The sequence below is a fragment of the Orcinus orca genome, chromosome 9 (assembly GCF_937001465.1).
Source record: "Orcinus orca chromosome 9, mOrcOrc1.1, whole genome shotgun sequence".
NCBI classification, from domain to species: Eukaryota; Metazoa; Chordata; class Mammalia; order Artiodactyla; family Delphinidae; genus Orcinus; species Orcinus orca.
The window spans coordinates 96,087,004-96,107,132 of NC_064567.1; the positions used below are offsets into that span (position 1 = coordinate 96,087,004).

Sequence of the window (20,129 nt, forward strand, 5' to 3'; positions counted from 1 at the left end):
CTCCCACAACGTCCTCATCTGCCAGGAACAATCCTTTGTGGTCCTCACCCCCATACTTGCATCCCCAGCTCCACACCCAGCCACCACCAGCCCTCCCGTGACTGCAGACACGGGCTCAGCATCCCTCCCGCCGCCCAGGCTGACCCACTCAGGGGCTTCCCTCCTCGTGGGCAGAGCTCAGCCATGAGGTCGGGGAAGCTCTTTTGAGGTCAGGACAGGCTGCTGGGTGGAGACAGAGGCCAGATAAAGGCCCAGCACTTGTAGCTGAGGCCACTGAGCCAGGGCCCGGGACAGGGGACTCTGGCTTTCCCAGTCCCTGGGAATCTGTGGCTCCCTGGCAAACCCAGAGCCCTGGGGAGGCATGCTGGGGGCACCAATGCATCCTCCCGGAGCTCAGCCTCGAGTCCCTGGATCACCCACACGCTGCAGCACCTGACCCCATACAGGGCCTCGGGGACCCTGGGGCAGACCAGCCCCCACCTGTGCCGCTGCAGCCAGACCCTGGTGCTGCCCCGGGGGACACCCGTCCCAGCCGTGTGCCGTGTGCCCTGCCATCCCCGTGGTACCCCGCTCCTCCCTCCAGCGCATCAGCAGCCCTCGCAGCCCACGGGCCGGCATCTCCTGGGCCCCTGGCCACTCCCCGAAAGCCCTGGAACGACCCGGCCCCAAGCTCAGGCCTGCCGAGAGCCCTGCGAGTCTTCAGCTTTGGGTCGAGCCCCTCTTCTTCCTCCACCCTGTGAGCTTGCCCCGCTCTCAGCCCAGGACGCTCTCTGCACTCTCCTCCATGTTGAGCGAGCGTGAGGCACCCCCGTCGTCCACACTGCAGTCATGCAGCGGCCCTGCGCTCTGTGTCTCTGCTCCGGACTGTGGCCTCCATGACCACAGGGACATGTCGGTTCTTTCCTCTCGATTGTGTCCTCAGGCCCAGCCTTGTAGGAACGTGTTCCCCAAACGTCTCTCGGACCCAGGGATGGATCCATCGGCCGCAGCACCGATTGATACGTCGGCTCAGATGGGGGTGGGCTGTGCCCTCTGCCCTCCCCCGCGTCTCCTCTTGGGGCTGCAGGGCCCCAAACCAGCGCCAGAGATGGGGTGACTGCTCCTGCTGAGCCAGCATGTCTCCCCGAGCACCACAGAACTCAGCCTGTTGGCTGAAATCCAGCCCTACAGCTCTGATGCAGCCCCTGTCCGCCCAGCCCGCAGGCCCTGCTCAGGTCGCTTCGTGGCCACCCTGATGGAGAGATGTGCTGGCTTAGCCCCCAGTACTCACAAATGAGCTGGCCAAGCAAACCACGTTCCCCAAGAGAAAACGGTGCAGGTCTGCTCACCCCCTCCCCACAGCCAGTGCGGCAACGCTGCTCGCCTGTCTCCCAGGCCTACTCTTCACAGCATCTCTGGGACCGTTGTGGCAGTGGCCTCTGCGGCCTGCTGGTGGATACCACCTGCCTGGAGAGCGGCCCATTCCAGCTAGCCCACCCTCCAGGGACCTCTGGGGGGCCGCTCCCGGGGCCCTCGTCACCCTGTTCTCGCCCTGGTCTCCCGGCTGAGACCACGGCCTTGGAGGACATGAGGCCACCTGGCCAGTCATGAGGTCCTGCCTCCCTTCTGCCTGCCATTTACATCGTACCGTCTTCCTCGTGGGGCCTTTTTTCATATTCTGAACAACTCAGAAAGTCACTTTTGTGGTCAGAATTGTTCCCAAGCGGCATTCCAGACGCTGGCCGGTCCTGGACGTTATTCTCATGGTTCTGGGCTCTGCTGTCACCTCAGATGTGCCCCTCCCCCCTCCTCCCCTCCCCCCTCGCCCCCTCCCTGGGACAGCCAGCCTTCTCACGGCCCCCATAAGCATCCCTCATGAGCCATATTGCTTTTCAGGGTTTTTAAAAATGGGCTCTAAATATTTTGAACCTTTTGCTTTCCCAGGTTTGAAAAAGACCCCTCCTTTTCCCCACAAACTCCAAAATAAAGATCCCACTTCTTCCTCAGAGGAATCTCCAGCCTTCTCGGTTAGAAAAAGGTTCAGAAAAGCAACTCCTGCCCTGCTTCCTCTTCCTCTAGAGACGTGACACGTTGGAAATTCATCACTCGCTCAGCTTTGAGCAGCACGGCCCCGGGCAGGCCACCGGAAGGGTGGCTGACGCATTTGGCGGGGGCCAGGCCTGCACGCTGGCCGGGAAGGTGCCCACCACCACGGCTGGGCGTCTAGGGCTCCAGCCTCAGCAGAGCCCAGGCCCCTTTCACTGGGGGTCCTGGGGGAACACCCTCCCAGGAACACCCTCCCAGGGCGGGAGAAAGCCTTCACCCCATCTGCCACAGTTCCTGACGATGCCCGTGGGAGACCCACCCACGTGGGCATCCACGTCACTCTCTCAGGCCGTCCTGCCCGAAGGCTAAGCACCGACACAAAGGTCAAAAGCACGCTTCCAGGGTCCAGGACTCCCGGGAAAAGGGGCAGCCTGAGGTGCGGGTTTAACGAGTGAGGCCAGCTGGAAGGGATCCCCGAGAGTGTCCCTCGCTCCCTCTCGCCCCCCTGGTAGCCTGGCTATGAGCAAGGTGGAGTCTGTAAGAGGAAACTAGGCATTTGTGGGTGGGGCCCCAAACGCCAGGAAAGCTTCCACAAGGGAGGCCCAGGCAGGAAGGTCAGGATGCCGGCCATCCGGGCAGGCAGGAGGGAGCCACAGAATTGGGGAGTGGGGGCGGGGGCAGAAGCGGTCATCGGAGAAGACGAGGTTGGAGGCAGGTGAGAGTGGGCAAGGGAGGAGCTCCGAGGACACAGGTGTTGGGGGGACGGGGCATGCGTGGGGGACGTGGCAGGGGAGGGAGTGTGGCCGTCGGGCATATGGGGAAGAGGCGGGCACTGGGGGCTCTGCTGTGGGCCATGTCCCCCTCCAGCGAGACCACCAACCACAGAGCGCAGGAGGCTGCCAGGCCCTGGGCTGTGCCCAGCGGTGGGTGCTGAGAACCGAGGAGCCCTGGCAGGACGCTCCAGGCGGGGGTGGGACGAGGACGGTGAAGGCAAGCGCCCCCCGAGGCGCCCCGGTACCGCTGGAAGGCAGCCCTCCCGGCCCCAGCGCTGCGCTGGCTGCGGGCCCTGGGGCCCGACCTGTGGGCAGCCGCTGGGGACCTCCTCTCCTGTCCTGCCCTGACAGATGTCAGGACCCCGGGTCTGGGGCTCTGGCTCCACGCAGCAGGCAGGCACGCATACTTGGGACATTCTCGCCCAAGCATCCCAGAGCAGCAGGAGGTGCCTCTGTTCTACTTTCTACTTTTCTTGTAAGTAGGAAATAAAAATGGAGTCTTCCTGCTCTCGGAGGGAACGGGTCGCTCCCAGGCTGCTGTGCAAAATGAAAGCCCTTCCTCAAGGAGCCTCAGAAAAGCAGCCAGTGCCCTGACACCCCAGCTCACCCCGGCTCCAGCACCCCACGCCAGCGCCCGCCAGGCCCCCAGCCTCCTGCCGCCCAGCTCTGTCGGTGCCCGGGTGACACCAGGGACCCACTCACATATTCTCACGGGGACCCAGGCTGTCACCGACGGGCAAGGTTGCCTGGGGGTGCAGAAGCAAGTCACAAAAAGCTACTTGTTAAAATAACGTTCATTTTCTTGATTAGAAAAGGAATACATATTTGTTAAAGAAAAATTTTAAAATAGACGAAGAAGATTAAAAAATTTAAAAGCATCCGTAACTCCGCCGCCTAGAGAGGGCCACTGTCGGCCTCTTTTCTTTTTCTTTTAAACGCGTGTGTCCTTGGGAGCTGGGCGGGCCGGGATTGGTGGCCCGCAGCCATCTCCAAGCTGAGATGCGCTGTCAGGAGTGACACACCTGTCACGGGTCGGGGTGGCATCTGGCCCACACCACGGGCCAGAGCAGGTCACGGGGGGCCTGCCCTTCTGGGGGGAAGGGCCCTGCTATCTCCCAGCAGCTGCACTGCAGATGGTATCTCTGAGAAGGTCGGTCCCCTTCGACCACCATGAGGGCTGACCAAGTCCAAGGGAAGGGCAGGAGGATGCCCACCGCCATGCTCTGTCTGCTCTCCCCCCACCAGCTACCCCAAGGAGAGCCCTTCTGTGGGCCAGTTCCCACCCACCCCAGGGGAGACGGGGCAGGCGTCCGCCAGGCGGGCAGCCTGACACTTCTGCCCAGTGGACCGTCGGCCCGGGCCACGTCAGGGACAACGTGCATGAGAGCAGATGTGGGCCAGAGGGGCAGGAGCCAGGCTTAGAGAGGGAAGGCCAGGCAGAAGAGGGGCCAGGACGGTGTGAGGGCTCTGCACCCACCTGGCGTCTGCCTCACTGTAGTACTCTCTCGCCACGATGTCCTCAAAGAGCTCCCCACCAGTGACCCTGTGGGAAAAGCACACAGAGGTCGCCCTGTCACCTCCATCGCCACCTGCTCGTCACCACCGCCGGCAGCACCGTCTTCACCTCCACACCCATCAGTCCCACCGTCCTCACCACCACTGCCTCCGCCCCATCTCCAGCGTCACCCGGGACTGACAGCTTACCGAACGCTTACTCACATAGGGCGATACTTCACATTTTAGCCTTCACGCCCCCTCCATGACACTGGCACTCTTAAGCTCAGAAAACTGAGTCTCGATGATCTCAGGGACTTTCCCAGAGTTTGCGCTCAGGCAGCCCCGGAGTCTGAGCCAGGCCTCTTCACTGTTACCCAGGCCCTGTGACTAATTTCGGTTCTCCCTTGTCAAACCCCCCAAGGCCAGGGATGCGGCCCACACACAGGGCACAGGGGCAGAAGAGACGGTGCCTGGAGCTGGCCTCCCTGGTGGGCGAGGGCACGACGTGTTCATAGCCCCACTTCCAGAAGGAGAGTGGGACCTCTGTCCACACACTCTCTTGCCATGTGTCGCTTGCCAGAATGACTAGATCCCCTGGGCTGGGAAATGTGGGCGTGGACAGCAAGGTGAAAAGCAGGGCTGAGGGATGGATGCATGGGGAGCAGGGAGGAGCCACCCCGGGTCCGCCCAAGCCCTTCACTCCACCCGGCAAGCCCTGAGTCCACCGGAAGTCTCCATCTAGGGCTTTTGTACCCCTGTGTGGTCCAGAGTCTCCCTCCTGTGTCCTGTGGGGACACCGAGGGACACTCCCTCCGCAGCCACACCCTCTCTCCACCTGCAGCTGCGCTGGCCTCATGCACTGTGATCTCTCCATTTGCATCTCAGTTCCCATTAGTTCTCGAAGTTGGGGCTTGGGTTGGCTTCATTTTGTGCCCAGCACTCAGGGACCACGGGCATGGGCCCTGCTGGACAGTGGCCCCGGCGTGGGCGGGCTCTCTCTTAGTGTTAGAGAAACACAAAAACGAGGATGCACTGGGTGTTGGCATGCTCCCACTCGAGGCTAGATGCTGGCCCTCAGATCCTGTCAGGCCCCCAACAAGCCTGGGACTTGGGGGAGCTTTTAGGGTCCCCCTCTGCCACCCGCGGAGGTTCAGGCTCAGAGCAGGTGACCGCCCGAGGGAGCAGGGCCTCATGCGTCTGTGTGCACACGTGTGTGTGTGTGAAGCGGGAGGATGAGGTTCTACGTCCAGCCCAAGGGAGTGGGACTCACTGCTTCTCTCTCTGCACACACAGCTCACAGGTCAGGCTCTGCAGACCCTGAGTCCAAGCACAGGGCAGAGGTGGCAAGGCCACAGGTATTGCTTGGGGCTGTAGCAGGAGGCTCCACCTGGGGCCGGGGACAGGCCCTCTGGGTCCTCGCATCCACAGGAGGCTTCAGTCTGTGCATCTGGGGCCTTGTGGTCCAGAGCTGTAGGTCAGGCAGTTGGCTGCAGGGGGCTGGCGTCTCGAGCTGGCCGGGAAGGGCCTGGTCTGGAGGCCATTGTTCTCCCTTTCCTCAGGCTCCGGCCAGACAGCATGGCTAGTTCTGGGCTGCAGCCACAGCCCCTGGGAGAGCCCTCTCCTCTGTTCCCAGGCCTGGTCCCCAAAGCCAAGTGACATTCTGAGGCATGGGGAGTGGGGAAACCTGTCAATCTCCAAATCCACAGAGCCCCCAAACTGCCAAAGGGCCTGGGGCTTCCTGAAGGTGAGGCCAACCCAGGCCAGAAACGTCTCCCCAGTTCTGGGGCTACAGAGTGGCAGAGGGGATGCAGAGTGGCACAGGAGGGCTGTGCGCAGGGTGGGGGGCATCTCCACACCTCCAGTCCTACCCCTCCCTCAGCAGCCGCCCGCGCAGGCCTTCCCTGCCCCCCCAAACAGCTGCCTGAGGCCTAGGGCTGTCCTGGATGCTGCAGAGTGGGAGTTTCAACAGGCCTGGGGGCCACAGAGGTTTGAGGGGAGGATGTGCAAGGCCCAGGTCCCCCCTCCTCGTCACCCTCTCCAAAAACACCAGCCAGTTTCCTCTCTCCAGCCCTGCTCAGAGCCTCTCCCCACACCTGCCTGTTGTGTGGGGCAGCAGATTCAAGACCCTCTCACACACGTGCACGCACTCACATGCACAAGTGTGCACACACGTACACACACACGCACACCATTCTCTCCCACCTCGTCCACTCCTGAATCACACATACCCACCCACCTGTCGGCCACCAGGGCCCCGTACATGGCCACCCTCCAGCCCGGGGGCCTCTGTATTTCCTGGAAAAGAGGCTGGTGGAACTGGGTGGCTCTGGGGGCCCACGGGGGTGACAGCAAGCTTGCCACCTCCACAGGGGCCAGGCGACAGACGTTTCAGGGCACAGCCTCGGCTCAGCAGCGGCAGCTGTGTCACAGGTCGGCCCTGGTCACCCGGCTGGTGACTTGAAGTGGTGTCTTGTGGGACACAGGGGGACCGAGAGGTGGCCCAGCCCCTGCAGGCCTCTCCTGGCCAAAGGACCCCGCGTGGGCCAGGGGTTCAGGCCTCCACGCCCCCATGGCCGAGGCATCTGTCGTTTGAGAGAGATGGGAAGCTCTCCCATGGAGACACGCCCTGCCCCCATGGCCACAGCCCCCAGGCTGGGCTTCGTGGAGGCCACACAGAGCCACCCCAAAGCTACAGCCCCTGCCCACCCCAGGGTCCCTAGCTGTGCTGACTCACGGACAGCTAAATATAGCAGCACTCAGCCGGAGCTGTCGGGAAGTGAGGGGATGAGATCACCGCTTCTAAATCCAGCAGGAAGTGAGAGGCAGCAGAGGCCCCAGACGCTCTCACTTAGCGCCACACACGCATGCATGCGTGCACACACATGCACACACATACCCATGTGTATCCACTCCCACAAGTCACATGTGTACATGTGTACACACATGCACGCGCACACCCCATAAATCATATGCACGTGTATACAGACACGCACATGTGGGTGCACATGAACACCCACAAGCCACATGTGTGTGCACACATGCACCCATGGACATGCACACACACATGTGCATGTCCACACCCCAACTCATACACATGTTCTCACACATACACCACACACACACATAAACCACACACATAACACGTGTTCACGTAATCACGCTCACATACGTGCACACACTGAAACCCACACGTGCACACTCATAAACACACACACGCACACATGCACTCATAACACACAGGCACTCTTGTGCACACCCTTCCACAAATCACGTGCACATGTGTACACACGTACACACCCCCACAAATCACACACACACGTGCCCATTCATCAACATACACAAATGCATCCACGCAATCATAAACCCAGAGGCACTCTTGCACACACATGCACACACGCAAATGCTCACGCCAGCCGGTGGGCCCCAGCCAGGGGAAGGAAGGGGAAGGAAGACCGAGGGCCCGTTCCTCCGGGGGTCCTCCCCTCCCTCCCTCCCTCCCCTCCGCCCCAGCCTCCAGCAGGCCCTTCTGTGTGGGGGAGGGGACCAGCCGGGCAGTCCCATCCCCCTGGGACTCCGTGCGCCAGCCAGCGCAAAGCCAGCAAGCTAAGAGCAGAGCCGAGGGAGGCTGGCCCACGCGGCTGGGGGCGAGGCTACCCGGGAGGCGGAGGACTGCCCACAGGGGCTGGGGAGACCAAGGGTCCCAGCCCGGCCCAACGCTGGGAGCAGATGAGAGCACAAGTCCCTAGGCTCCGGCACTTACAGATCGAAGACCAGGTAGTGGAAGCCTTCCTCAGAGATGCTGTCGTGGAGACGCACTGTGGGGATGGGAGAGGCCGTGAGCGTGGGAAGCAGCCCGGGGCCTACCCACGCCTCCCAGCCCGCCTCCGACCCGTCCAGTCCCATGGCCAGTAGCACAAGCGCTCCAAGGAGGAGGGCCGAGGCCTGGGGCTTCCCACAGCCTGGGCTGGGCAGGGCCCGGGGGATGCTGCAGGCAGAGCCCGAGGGGTGAGCGTGGGCCCTGCAGGCCGGCCGGCCCCAGGCCAGCATCCAAGGGCCTCAGGGGTGTGGTCTTGCCTTTCCTTTCCTTTGCCGGAGGGAGACCCTGACCCCTCTCAGCCCCCGCCGGGTCCCCTGCTCCCAGACGCAGCAGGGATGGGGCTAGCGGTTCAGGGACGAAGGCCCACACCACCAGGTCTGGAAAGGAGCCGTCCAGGGACTTCATGGGAGAGGAGTGCGGAGGGCGCCATTGCCAGCCTCTCGGGCCAGGCTGAGGGTGCAGGGACCCCCGGGCAGAGGACCACCTGCCCAGGGCCCCGTGCGGCATCACTTCCAAAGGTCAGACCCTGAGCTCCCATTCCAGAAGCGGCATGGTCGGTAGGATGGTGCCAGGCCACGCACGCGCTCTCTGCCTTAGTGCGTTTTCTTCACTCCCTGAGCCTGGAACAAGGGCCCGGCCAGAGCCGTGCTGGTTAGGAGTTGATGAATGAATGAATGAGGGAATGAATGAATGAGTGAACAGCGAAGTGGATGTCAGCACAAAGAACACAAGCCCAGTGCCTCCTTTTCCTCGAGGTGAAGACGCGCCCGGCACTCAACAGCAGGTATTTCTAGGAACGGCTCATTTGGACACTGCCCCCCACGTGACGGATCTGCCTCCTGTGTCAGGAGCCCGCAGTGTGCTCATCCCGAGAAGTTACAGGTGCACAGAGAGGGTAAGTTACTGGCTGAGGGTCACACAGCTCACACAAGGCCAAAGCAGCAGTGTGGACGGGGACTCGGAGCCCCCACAGAGCTGCTGCTCCACCAGCCTCGGCCCGCTTCGCCCCTCAGCTCCTTAGCCCTCACTCCCCCCCACCACGAGGGATGGGGCCACCAGCACCAAAAGGGTGAAGAGCAGAGCTTCTCCCGGGGCCCACAGCCCCTCACTCATGCCCTTGAAGCTGCCCTAGCTCCCAGCTTGGCGGCCAGCATCCCGTCTCTCCCAGCTCTGGGCTTCCCAAGGGCCCCGCCAGCAGCGTCCTCACACCAGGAACCCCAATCTGACCTCGGGCCACGGCCTGGCGCCCAGGGGGCAGGCCCCTGACGCAAGCAGTCAGGGCATCTGGTCGCCAAGGAGAAGGGGCATGGGTGGCTCCGGAGGCGCCTCGGCTCACACGTCTGCTTCTCTCACCATCCCCGCCTCCCATCGCTCACTGTGATCTCTGCTCAAGGGCCCGGCGTCCAGCCTCACCCCACCCAGGTGCGCCCAGACCCTGACTCCATCCGGGCGGGTCTGCAACTCCCTAACACACAGCAGACCCCCGGTTCACTGCGACCTCCTCGAGGCCCCTCTTGCAAAATCCCTGAGGGACCAAAAGCCCTCCCCCTGCTGACTCCTTTCTGCGGGGGGCCCAGCACATCGGCCCCTCCGAGCAGCCTCCCCTGGAACTCCAAGCAAAGAAAGGCCTGGGGTGGAGGGGCGGCATGGAGGGGAGAGGTCCACCCTCCACCACCCCGCCAGCCCTGCAGACAGCGACCCAGAGGAATCCACCCCCCCCGTGGGGCATTTCTCTCCTCCCATGCAGGGGAATCCCCCTTCCCCAGGGGAGCCTCAGGGGTCCATAAGTCTGGGGTGCTGCTGGGCCTTCCTCCTGGTGGAGGCCACCCTGCCCGCAGGCCCCACCCCCCGAGCAGGTGAGAGGGGCTCAGGTTCCCAGGTCCTGCTGGCAGGGCCCTGGGCCTCGCCCTGGGAGACACTGGGGGTTCTGCATGGGAGTCAAGGCCACGTGGGCGTAGACACTCTTTTTAGTTAAACAGTTTTAACATTTAAAAAATAGTTATGCGTTACTTTAATGGTTTAGAAGAAAACCTACCTAGCACATCAGACCCGTGATTTCACAGGCAGTACTAAGTTAAGAAAGGAATTGTCATAGAATCTATTTTACTTAAATAACAGTAAGTAAATAACACTGCGGGTGGCATACAGAGGCGGCAGATAAAGTCCCAGTAATACCTGAAAGAGTCTGGCCTGGGAGCACTGGGTCAGGGGGACGAGGGGGTCGGGGAAGCCCAAGGATGCGCCTCCTGCTGCTGGGGCCACAGCTCCTCCAGGGACAGGACCCCGAGTCCCAGGCCAGGGGGCTCTTGGTGGGGGGGTCCTTCTGCCCTTCCAAAGCTGTGCCTGAACCCCTCCCTGGTCCCTTGTGCTGTGAGGGAGGGCAGGGCCCTGCGACCTATCATATGATGGGCTTTGGGAAGGAAGAGCTGAGGAGTGACAGCATGGGCCCTGAGCGTTTGGAGACTGGAAACCTTTCACCTTCCCCTCCTGCACTGGCCTCCTCATCTCAGCAGGAAGTCCTTGCAGGGCCATTGTCCCCCGTGGTGCCCACCCGCCCAGCTCCTGGCTGGACCATCCTGCAAGGGAAGGCAGTTCCAGCCCCAAAAACCAGGAGGTGGGAATTTGCCACTAATGAGCCGGGCCCAGGAGAGAAAGGGTCAGTGTGCAGAGAGGAGGCTGACGGGGGGCTGAGGGGAAGCTGGGGGGAAGCCAGAGAGAGGCTAAAGGGAGACTGAGGGGAGGCTGGAAGGAGGCTGAGGGAGGCTGAGGGGAGGCTGAGGGAGGCTGACGGGAGGCTGGAGAGAGGCTGAGGGAGGCTGGAAGGAGGCTGAGGGAGGCTGAGGGGAGGCTGAGGGAGGCTGAGGGGAGGCTGGAGAGAGGCTGAGGGAGGCTGGAAGGAGGCTGAGGGAGGCTGAGGGGAGGCTGGAAGGAGGCTGAGGGAGGCTGAGGGAAGGCTGGAGAGAGGCTGAGGGAGGCTGAGGGGAGGCTGGAAGGAGGTTGAGGGAGGCTGAGGGAGGCTGAAGGGAGGCTGGAAGGAGGTTGAGGGAGGTTGAGGGAGGCTGAGGGAGGCTGGAAGGAGGCTGAGGGAGGCTGAGGGGAGGCTGGAAGGAGGCTGGAAGGAGGCTGAGGGAGGCTGAGGGGAGGCTGGAAGTAGGCTGAGGGATGCTGAGGGGAGGCTGAGGGAGGCTGAGCAGAGGCTGGAGAGAGGCTGAGGGAGGCTGGAAGGAGGCTGAGGGAGGCTGAGGGGAGGCTGGAAGGAGGCTGAGGGAGGCTGAGGGGAGGCTGGAGAGAGGCTGAGGGAGGCTGGAAGGAGGCTGAGGGAGGCTGGAAGGAGGCTGAGGGGAGACTGGAAGGAGGCTGAGGGAAGGCTGGAGAGAGGCTGAGGGAGGCTGAGGGGAGGCTGGAAGGAGGTTGAGGGAGGCTGAGGGAGGCTGAAGGGAGGCTGGAGGTAGGCTGGGGGCTGCCTTCTGAGTCAAGGCCGACGGGCTCTGCTCACCGCCCGATGGGGCCCATTCTAACAAGGCTGTGGAAGATTCTGCCTGCCACGGGCACTGCTTAATCTCTGTCACTGCAGTCCCTGGGGGCAGTGTGGGAAGTCTGGGACACCCTCACGTGCTGAGCAGCAACCTCTTGAGGTGGCTACAGCCCACCAGTGAGGTGAGGGTGGAGGCAGCCTTGCCCTCGGCCGAGTCTCCCGTTGGCACGGGGTAGGTGTCTGTAAATATGCGCTGACGAGGGGATTCCTGAGGCCCCGGGTGGAGGGAGCCAACCTCATGGACAGTCGGGTACAGCGCAGACGTGTCTGTGGAGGGCATGGCCCACAGCAGGGCCCTTGCGGGTCATGCCCGTCCCCAGACGCCCGGGCCTGCTTCCCGGGACGGGCCCACACTGGCAAGGCCGGCCCACACCTGTCTCCTCTGCCCAGGTGTCCCCTGGTCTCTGAACAGAAACTAAAGCCCCTGGGAGGGGAGCTTCTACCCGGGGGCCTGACTCCGGGTACCAGCTCCTAATGCTACAGCCCAACCAGCAGCCCCCACTGCCGTCGTGCTGATGGGGAGAAGCACTCACACCCTCTGCTGGGCCTCCTTTAAGAGGGGAGCTTGGCTCCTCCACCAAACAAACAGAATAAGGCAGGGTGACAGCCTGACCCCTCCCAGACTGGATCATAACTTCAAAAATTAAACACAGAACCGCCATATGGTCCAAGAATCCACTGCGAGGTATACCCACAAAGGACTGAAAGCAGAGACTTGGACACCCATGTTCATGGCGGCATTAGTCATGATAGCTAACAGGCCAAGTTCCATTGATGGATGAAGAGAGAAACACAATGTGGAATATACATACAGTGGAATATTATTCAGCCTTAAAAAGGAAGGAAATTCTGACACCTGCTACAACACGGATGACCCTTGAGGACATTAGGCTCAGTGAAATAAGCCCGTTCCCAAAAGACAAATGCTGTATGGTCCCCACATCGATGAGGTTCCCAGGGTGTCAAATTCATAGAGACAGAAAGTAGAATGGTGGGTGCCAGGTGCTGGGAGCAGTGGGGGCGGGGTAGTGTTTAAGGAATGCAGAGTTTCCCCTGGGGGTGATGAAAAAGTTTTGAGTACAGATGAGGGCGATGGTTACATAACATTGTGAATGTACTTAATGCCACTGAACTGTACACTTAAAAATAGTTAAACTGATAAATATTGTTACGTATGTTTTACCACAATTTGGGGAAGAAAAGGCACTGTGTTCCTTGTTCTCCTTCCCTCTCCATCTCTGTCTGTCTGTCTCTGTCTGTCTGTCTCAATCTCTGTCTCGGCCTCTCTCTGTCTCTCTTTTTCTTTCTGTCTGTCTCTGTCTCTGTCTCTGGAGCCCTGGGCAGGGCCAGCTCATGGCCAAGCCACCTGCGTAGCTGCCCCAGGCCCCAGGCTCAAGAGGGCCCTGCCCTGCTGTTGCTGTTTTGAAATTCATAATAATTTTTGAAAAAAGTCCCCACATTTTCATTTTGCACCGATCCCACAAATTAGGTGGCCGCCGCAATCACCCAGCTGAACTGCTCTTGAATCCACAGAAACAGAGAGAATCAACGCTTGTTGGTTGCGTTTGGGGTACTTAGTTGCCAAGCCTGGACGGCTGACACACTTGTGAAACACGCCTAGTCCACAAACAAGGAGACTGTGCCTCAAAGCAGTTCAGTGGCTGCTGTGGCTTTTGAGGGGAAAGGTGGGGTCCGAGTCCAGATCTCTGAGCTCTGAACCTCAGCACACTGCCTCGGAAAGGAGGGCTTTCACAGCTCACGCCCGGCTCGCCAGGGGAACCCTCTCGGGTCCTCTCAGGGGGGTCCCTGTGAGTAAGGTAGCAGCATCTCCACTTTCCAGACGGGCAAACTGAAGCTCCTCCCCTGCCCACGCCCTGAGCACAACTGCTTCCTGAGTGAGCCAGGACAGGAAGGGGAGCCCCTCCCAGAGCCCCTACCCCGCCTCTAACTGAACGTGGTCCTGCTTCCTCTCCCGGGGGTGAGGGGCTGGGAACACTTCTGTTCAGAGATGGGGCTGGGTAGACACAGGCCACGGAGCAAGGGGCTCCCCTCACCTCCCCCAAAAGTCTCCCCCACTACTCACTCCTCAGAGAGCCCCTCCTGAGTCTACAGAGAATGTTCAGCTGAACCCCACAGTCTCAGCTCTGCCTCCCCTGTGTTCTAGAATAAGCCCCCTAGGCGGACAATTCTTCAACAAGAAGCCCCCCTGCCCTGCCTGCATACCCCGTGTGGCAGGGCAGGGGGGCTTCTTGTTGAAGAATTGGCCCCGAACACCAACCCAAGAACACCTGGGTCTTCTCTCTAGTAAGAGGATTCCTGAAAATCACTCAGAATGGGGGACCCACACTTGATGGGCGCTCAGCGGACACAGGGGAGGGAGCTGGCATGGGAAGGGGTGTGGGTAGAGCTGGCGGTGCGGTGGCACCAGCCAGGAGCACCAAGAGAGAGGGTCCTCGGGCGCCTGGACCTGGACGGGCAGAGGGGCAACAGCCCTTTTGCCAAACGAACCCCAGCCCAGTGAAGAGGGGGCTGGGGTCCCTGTGGACTCCCACCTCAGAATCACCCATCAGGCTGGCTCAGATTCCGATTCCTGGGCCCGCTCTAGGCCTCCGAGCCAGGCTTTCCCGGGGGCAGGTCGGGAATCTGTGCACCGTGATTCCAACAGTCTCAGCCTTGAGAGTCCGTGGGCCCAGGCACAAGGGGCGGCAGCAGCCCTGGGGCCGACACCAAGGGACCCCCCAGAAACGGGAGATCTGCTTTGCGCCCAGGCTGGGCCAGCTGAAGAAGAGCCAGCGGCCTGGAGGGGCCACAGCCAGGGAGGCAGAAGCTCCCACAACCAGCTCCGAGGACCCCAAGCCCCACTGCGGCCCTCCTGGCCCCGCGGCCGAGGCCCTGCCCTGGGAGTGGCACGGACATGACTGCTGAGCACAGCCTGGCGTCCCTTTTAGACAGAGTCCTGGGCGCCATCCCAGCACAACTGAGTCAGCGCACGGGCAAGAGTGCCCAGGAATCCTCCCTGATGAGCTCCCTGGGTGCCTCTGAGAACGTGGGCCCGCCCTCCCCCCGTGCCACCCGGCTGCTTCCCGGTGTGGTCAAGGGCTGGGTCCTGGGTTCCTCAGGAGTCCCTAAAGGGACCAGAGGTGCAGAAGGACAGGCAGCTGTGCTGCGCGGACAGGGGCCGCTCACGGCTGAGGTGGGCAGGCGGAGGCTGACAGGCCCCGGGAGATCTGCACCAGCTTCCGGGGTCTGGGGTCCCAGCAGCTCCTACGCTTGTGTCTGGACTGAGTCCCTACTCAGTCTGGGGTTTCAGAAGGAAGGGGCCTACCGTGGGCAGGGCACCCACACTCCCTGAGGCCAAGACCTGGGCTCCTGGGGCTCCACGTGCCCCCAAGGGGCAGCTGATCCCCGCCCCAGATGGCAGTTCCAGGGGCCCCGGGCTGGGGGGACGGCAGAGGTTCTCCAGAATCAGACCTCAGACCTCAGGCCTCAGGCCTCAGGCCTCAGACCTCAGGCTGGGGCTGTGCCTCATGTGGTCTTCGGTTTCCAAACTTTTTTCTCTGTATCAGGTCGTCTTGTGGCTTTTCTGAAGCCATGGAACGTGAGGCCCCTGTGTGTTTTCACCAGAATCATGGATCAGACTTACAGAGTGGTGGGCAGGGACCCGTCCAGGAGGAGTCCAGCCTTGACCTCCCCCAGAGGGTTGCCCCAAAGTTCCTGCAGGAATCCCTCCGGGTCAGGAGGAGATGTTTCCAGGGGCCTGAGGGTGGGATACTTCAATGGAGAAGGAAAGGGACGGACGCCTTTGGGGTCCTCCTGCTGGCTGTATGGGAGAGCTGGGACCCCTACCCCGAGGGCTACTCACCGATGTTGGAATGCTTCAGAAGACGGCAGATTCGAGCCTCTCTCTCCAGCTTCTGGTGATCTGGGGACAAAAAGGGACACGGTATCACCTTGTGGCCCTGCAGCCAGTGATACCCTGTGCCCCTCGACTGCATGCTGGACAGACTGCCAACCACGAGACTCACGGCCAGGAGGACCTAGCCACCACCTCCCTCAGTGCCCACCCGGGTGACCGCTGCCTGCCCAGGGGACACGTCACGTTGTGCCCCCCACCCCCATCCCGATCCCTGGCTGGCAGTGTTGAGCTGGAAGAGGCTGCCCAGTGCCTGGGGTGAGAGGCCCATGGGAGATGGGAGCGGTGCTCACTCGGGGCCAAAAGTTTCCCCAGGTGATTCAGGAAGAGAAAATGCCATCTCTCAGCAACAGAACGGACAGCACCAATTCAATCTTCACTAATTTGTCCTAATTCCAGACTCTGCAGAGCTTTCTGCTGAGGCCTAATTTGCTCTTCAGAAGCGGCTGAGGGGCTGGCAGAGCAGGGCTGTCGGCCCGCTGGGGGCGTCCAACCAGCGCTGCGGGTCAGCATGGGCCTGGGCCAGCCTCTGGCTGGACATCTGGGCAAAGGATGCTCGACCTGACCCCCACTCCTACGCACAAACCTACAAAACACAGGCCTGAATTTTGACGGGCCCTGGTGTTCATTGCAACGTCAGCAGGAAGGAGAGTCAAAGCCTCAGAGAGAAGTCACCCCGGGTAAGACTGTTGCTGGTCCCTTCCCCCCTCCAGCCCTGTGTCCCTGCACCCATCCCCAAGAGGCACAGGACCTCAGTTCCAGAGGCCACCCCCCCACAAGGACCAAGCAACTTATCAGCCAGAAATTTTATCTTTCAAACAGAGGTGCCAGGAGGATTTTAAAAGCTGATGGAGATTGTCACAGTAAAAAACTAAAAAAAACACATTTCCACCGAGAGGAGAAGGCAGAAATAAATCACACAACAGAATATACCCATCAACGTGTGCACATCACCCCAACCTCCCAACGTGAGGCCAAGTGGAAAAAGCCACTCACGGAGGAGGACCCAAACCGCGCGTCGTTCACATGGAGGCCGACACGCACGGCACCGGGCACACGGGTGGCCGGACAGTGAAGAAAGGTGGGGATTCAGGATGGCAGCTGCTCCAGGGCGGAAAGTGACTGGGGAGGGGGTGCTCGGGGCCTGGGACCCCCCCACCCCGCCGCTGCTTGCACTGAGCCCTTCACTACAGGGGCCTGGGGAGGACATTAATACACCAGACAAGACCACAGGACCGCCTGATTCACCAGGGAACGCCTGACAGCCCTCACTAGCGGGACACAATGTGCTAATTACAGAATGTCCTCAGAAGCAGTAAAGCCACTCGGCAGGGCTCCTCAGACCTGCCAGCCCATCCCTGCCTCTGCCTGGGGGGAAAGGACCCAGCCACCAACAGGTCCTCCTGCAGGAAGGGAGCCCGCTGGCTAGTGTGTGGTCAGCTCTCCCTGGGCCATGTGACAGAGGCTGGGAGAATCAGGACAGTCCTGAACACGGACATACCTGGAAACACACATGTGCCTCTCCTGAACGGGAAAGTCATGCCTGCAGACAGGAATCTCTCTGGGAACACCTGGGGCATCCAGCTGGCTCTCCCTCCTCTCAGGATGAGCACTCAAGCCTCCCGGAGATGGTAACACCTCCCTGAGCTGCCCACCCGGCTCCCATCTGTCTTGCCAGGCCCCTTGGCCCTGGGAGGGCTCTGGCAGAACCGCAGGGCAGGGGCCGGGCATTCGGGACAGACCCTCGCACCCTCCCTTGCTCCCTCCCTCACTCCTTCACCTCCACATCCAACGCAGCAAGCACTCTTGTGGCCCATCCTGCGGGGGGCGGGGGGCGGGGGGGTGGGAGGGTGGGCGGGGCAGCTACAGCATCAGCAGGCGAGATGCAGCCCAAGAGTCACCATTAGGAGGGATAAGTGGAAAGTGGCCGCAAAAGAACACAAGCGGGGTGGCTTTCACTTTTCCGTCTGTATGAAGCTCCAAAACAGGCAACAGTCAGCATAACCAGGTGGGGGGCGGATGGCTTTCCACAGATGTGAGGCCCACTCTAGAGAAGAGCAGGGGAATGGTTCTCGCAACATCCAGGACCACTGCTCGCCTGCAGGGTGGAATTACAAGGGCTGGATGTGCACGGTTGTGGGTTTGTGGGTTGTTTTGTTCTTTCACAGTGTTTCTTTTTACATTTATCATTCTGAACATTTTTCAAACTTAAAGTTGCAAGAATAGTACAAAGTACTATTGGACCGCACTTCTGTATCTCTGTCCTTCCTATACATACACTTAGCTCCTCTGAAGCATGTGAAAGTAAGCCCCGCATTCGGTGTCCTTCTACCAGGTAACACTCGGTGTGTTTCATAAGAACAAGGACGTTCTCTTACATAATCTCAGGGCAGTTACCCCACTCACTAAATCCAGTGCAGATACGATACTCAATCTAACCCACAGTCTACGTTCCAATTTTGTTCCTGTCCCCATAATGTCACAGCAGATTCCTCCTGATGCGGACGGCACCTGAGCAGCTTACCCTCATGCAGATGGGGCCAGAGGAAGGCTGAGGTCAGAGAGAGACAGGAGGCTATGAGGCGGTGGGAGCAGGGGTAGTTTTCTCTGGAAAAACTGCCTGACTGCAGTCATAGATAAAAACCGGGAGAAAAATCCATGTGGGACTCCATCTTTGGAAAGCAGATAACAAACAACTATATGTTTTTACTGAATCTTGTCACCAAGGTCAGAGAGCCTCATCCAAAAAATCTGGACCTACTCCGAGGCATGTTCGGGGGGATAAATTATTTGTTTGGGGTCGAGAAGAGACACCATTACTCAGCCATAAAAAGAAACGAAATTGAACTATTTGTAGTGAGGTGGATGGACCTAGAGTCTGTCATACAGAGTGAAGTAAGTCAGAAAGAGAAAAATAAATACCGTAAGCTAACACATATATATATTTTAGTATAACACATACTAAAAAAAAAAAGTTTCCGATGAACCTAGGGGCAGGACAGGAATAAAGATGCAGATGTAGAGAATGGACTTGAGGACACGGGGAGGGGGAAGGAGAAGCTGGGACAAAGTGAGAGAGTGGCACGGACATATACACACTACCAAATGTGAAATAGATAGCTAGTGGGAAGCTGCCGCATAGCACAGGGAGATCAGCTCTGTGCTTTGTGACCACCTAGAGGGGTAGGATAGGGAGGGGATATGGGGATATATGTATACGTATAGCTGATTCGCTTTGTTATAAAGCAGAAACTAACACACCATTGTAAAGCAATTCTACTCCAATAAAGATGTTAAAAAAAAAAAAAAAGAAGAGACACCAGGCTGCCCAGCCCAGGTGCTGGTGTCCACCCCACGGCCACGCAGGTCACTGACACTCCCGGCTGTCCCCTTTCCATATTGGGCCCAGCAGCACTCAGCCAGAGAGCAGCTCTGAAACTCTGCATCACAACACGTGGTCCGAGCTGGTAGGAGTCCAAGTGTGTACATCACATCAAGATAGTAATTGCTTCACTCTGGGTGGCAGAATTACGGGTAATTTTTATTCTTTATATTTTTTCCCCAACTTGGACAACAATCTTGTGTTACTTTTATCATAGGGAAAAATATTGGGTTTTTTTAGAAGTTTGATCCTGTCTCCAGGGAGCACAAAGCCACTAGTTAAATATGATGAGGGTGTGTCATAAAACCCACTATGGTAACATTTGCCCTGGAATTAAAAATCTAAGCTGATATTCCATGATCTCAGATGGGAACCAGAAGCCACAAGAAGGGGCTGGAGGAGGAGGCTGTCCCTCTCCGGCCCAGGAGGCCCATCACGGGCCCAACACGTGGCCATGTGAGGAAGAATCCAGCATCCTAACTCTGCCTGCATCCTATGATTTTCTTTCTACAAAGTTGAGGCATCATTTCTGAATGTCCAAATGAACATCGTAAAACCCACCATAGACATGGTGGGTTTAATTTAACCCAGTCTGGTTGGCAGGAAGTGTGTCCTGGCTCTAAACCACCAGTGGGAACCTGGGAGGACACCTCCACCCCACTGCCGTCCCCCGGCGGACAGCAGGACGTGGGACCGGCCAGCAACCCCGGGCAAGCCCTGTGACCTCTGAGAACTGCCGCACCTACTCATCCCTGCCAGCCTCCCTCCTTTCCGGGGCCCTGGCCCCAGGGACCTGCCTGGACTCAGAAGACCACGGCAGTGACCACCAAGCAGGCCCGTGGAGAGAAGGCAGTCAAAAGGCTGCCCATCCCACCCAGGACCCATCAGCACCCCGGGTACCCCAGCCCAGTACCCCCTCCTGAGGGAGGTCCCAAGAGTCCTCCTGCGCAGCCAGACCCTGCCCTGCCCACCGCAGTGATGGGCAGGCAGCGGGTGACCCCAGGAGGGGCCAACCAGGCACCTGCCAGGGCTGTGGAGGCCACGGTGCCTCGAGCCCAGCCAAGAGGCTCGAAAGGGCCCTCCCAGGGCTGTGGCCTGGTGCCCTGAGGGTCCGGGTGCCCGGAGCTGCCCTGAGGCCCAGGCACCTGTTGCTCGTGGCCCTGCTACCACGTCGGCTGGCGTTTTGT

At 60.1% G+C, this 20,129-nt stretch overlaps 1 protein-coding gene across 12 annotated transcripts in view; it reads right to left on the bottom strand.

Annotated features, from left to right (window-relative positions):
• CAMK2B (calcium/calmodulin dependent protein kinase II beta) overlaps positions 1-20,129 on the bottom strand; it is a 95,686-nt gene that overhangs the window by 27,742 nt on the left and 47,815 nt on the right. For all 12 annotated transcript variants that reach the window (XM_004282972.3, XM_004282969.4, XM_049714675.1 and 9 more), the window contains exons 3-5: positions 15,510-15,569; positions 8,056-8,110; positions 4,276-4,341 (exon numbers count right to left, since the gene is read on the bottom strand). In XM_004282972.3, the coding sequence (XP_004283020.1) occupies positions 4,276-4,341; positions 8,056-8,110; positions 15,510-15,569 (181 nt within the window). The remainder of the gene's footprint in view (positions 1-4,275; positions 4,342-8,055; positions 8,111-15,509; positions 15,570-20,129) is intronic.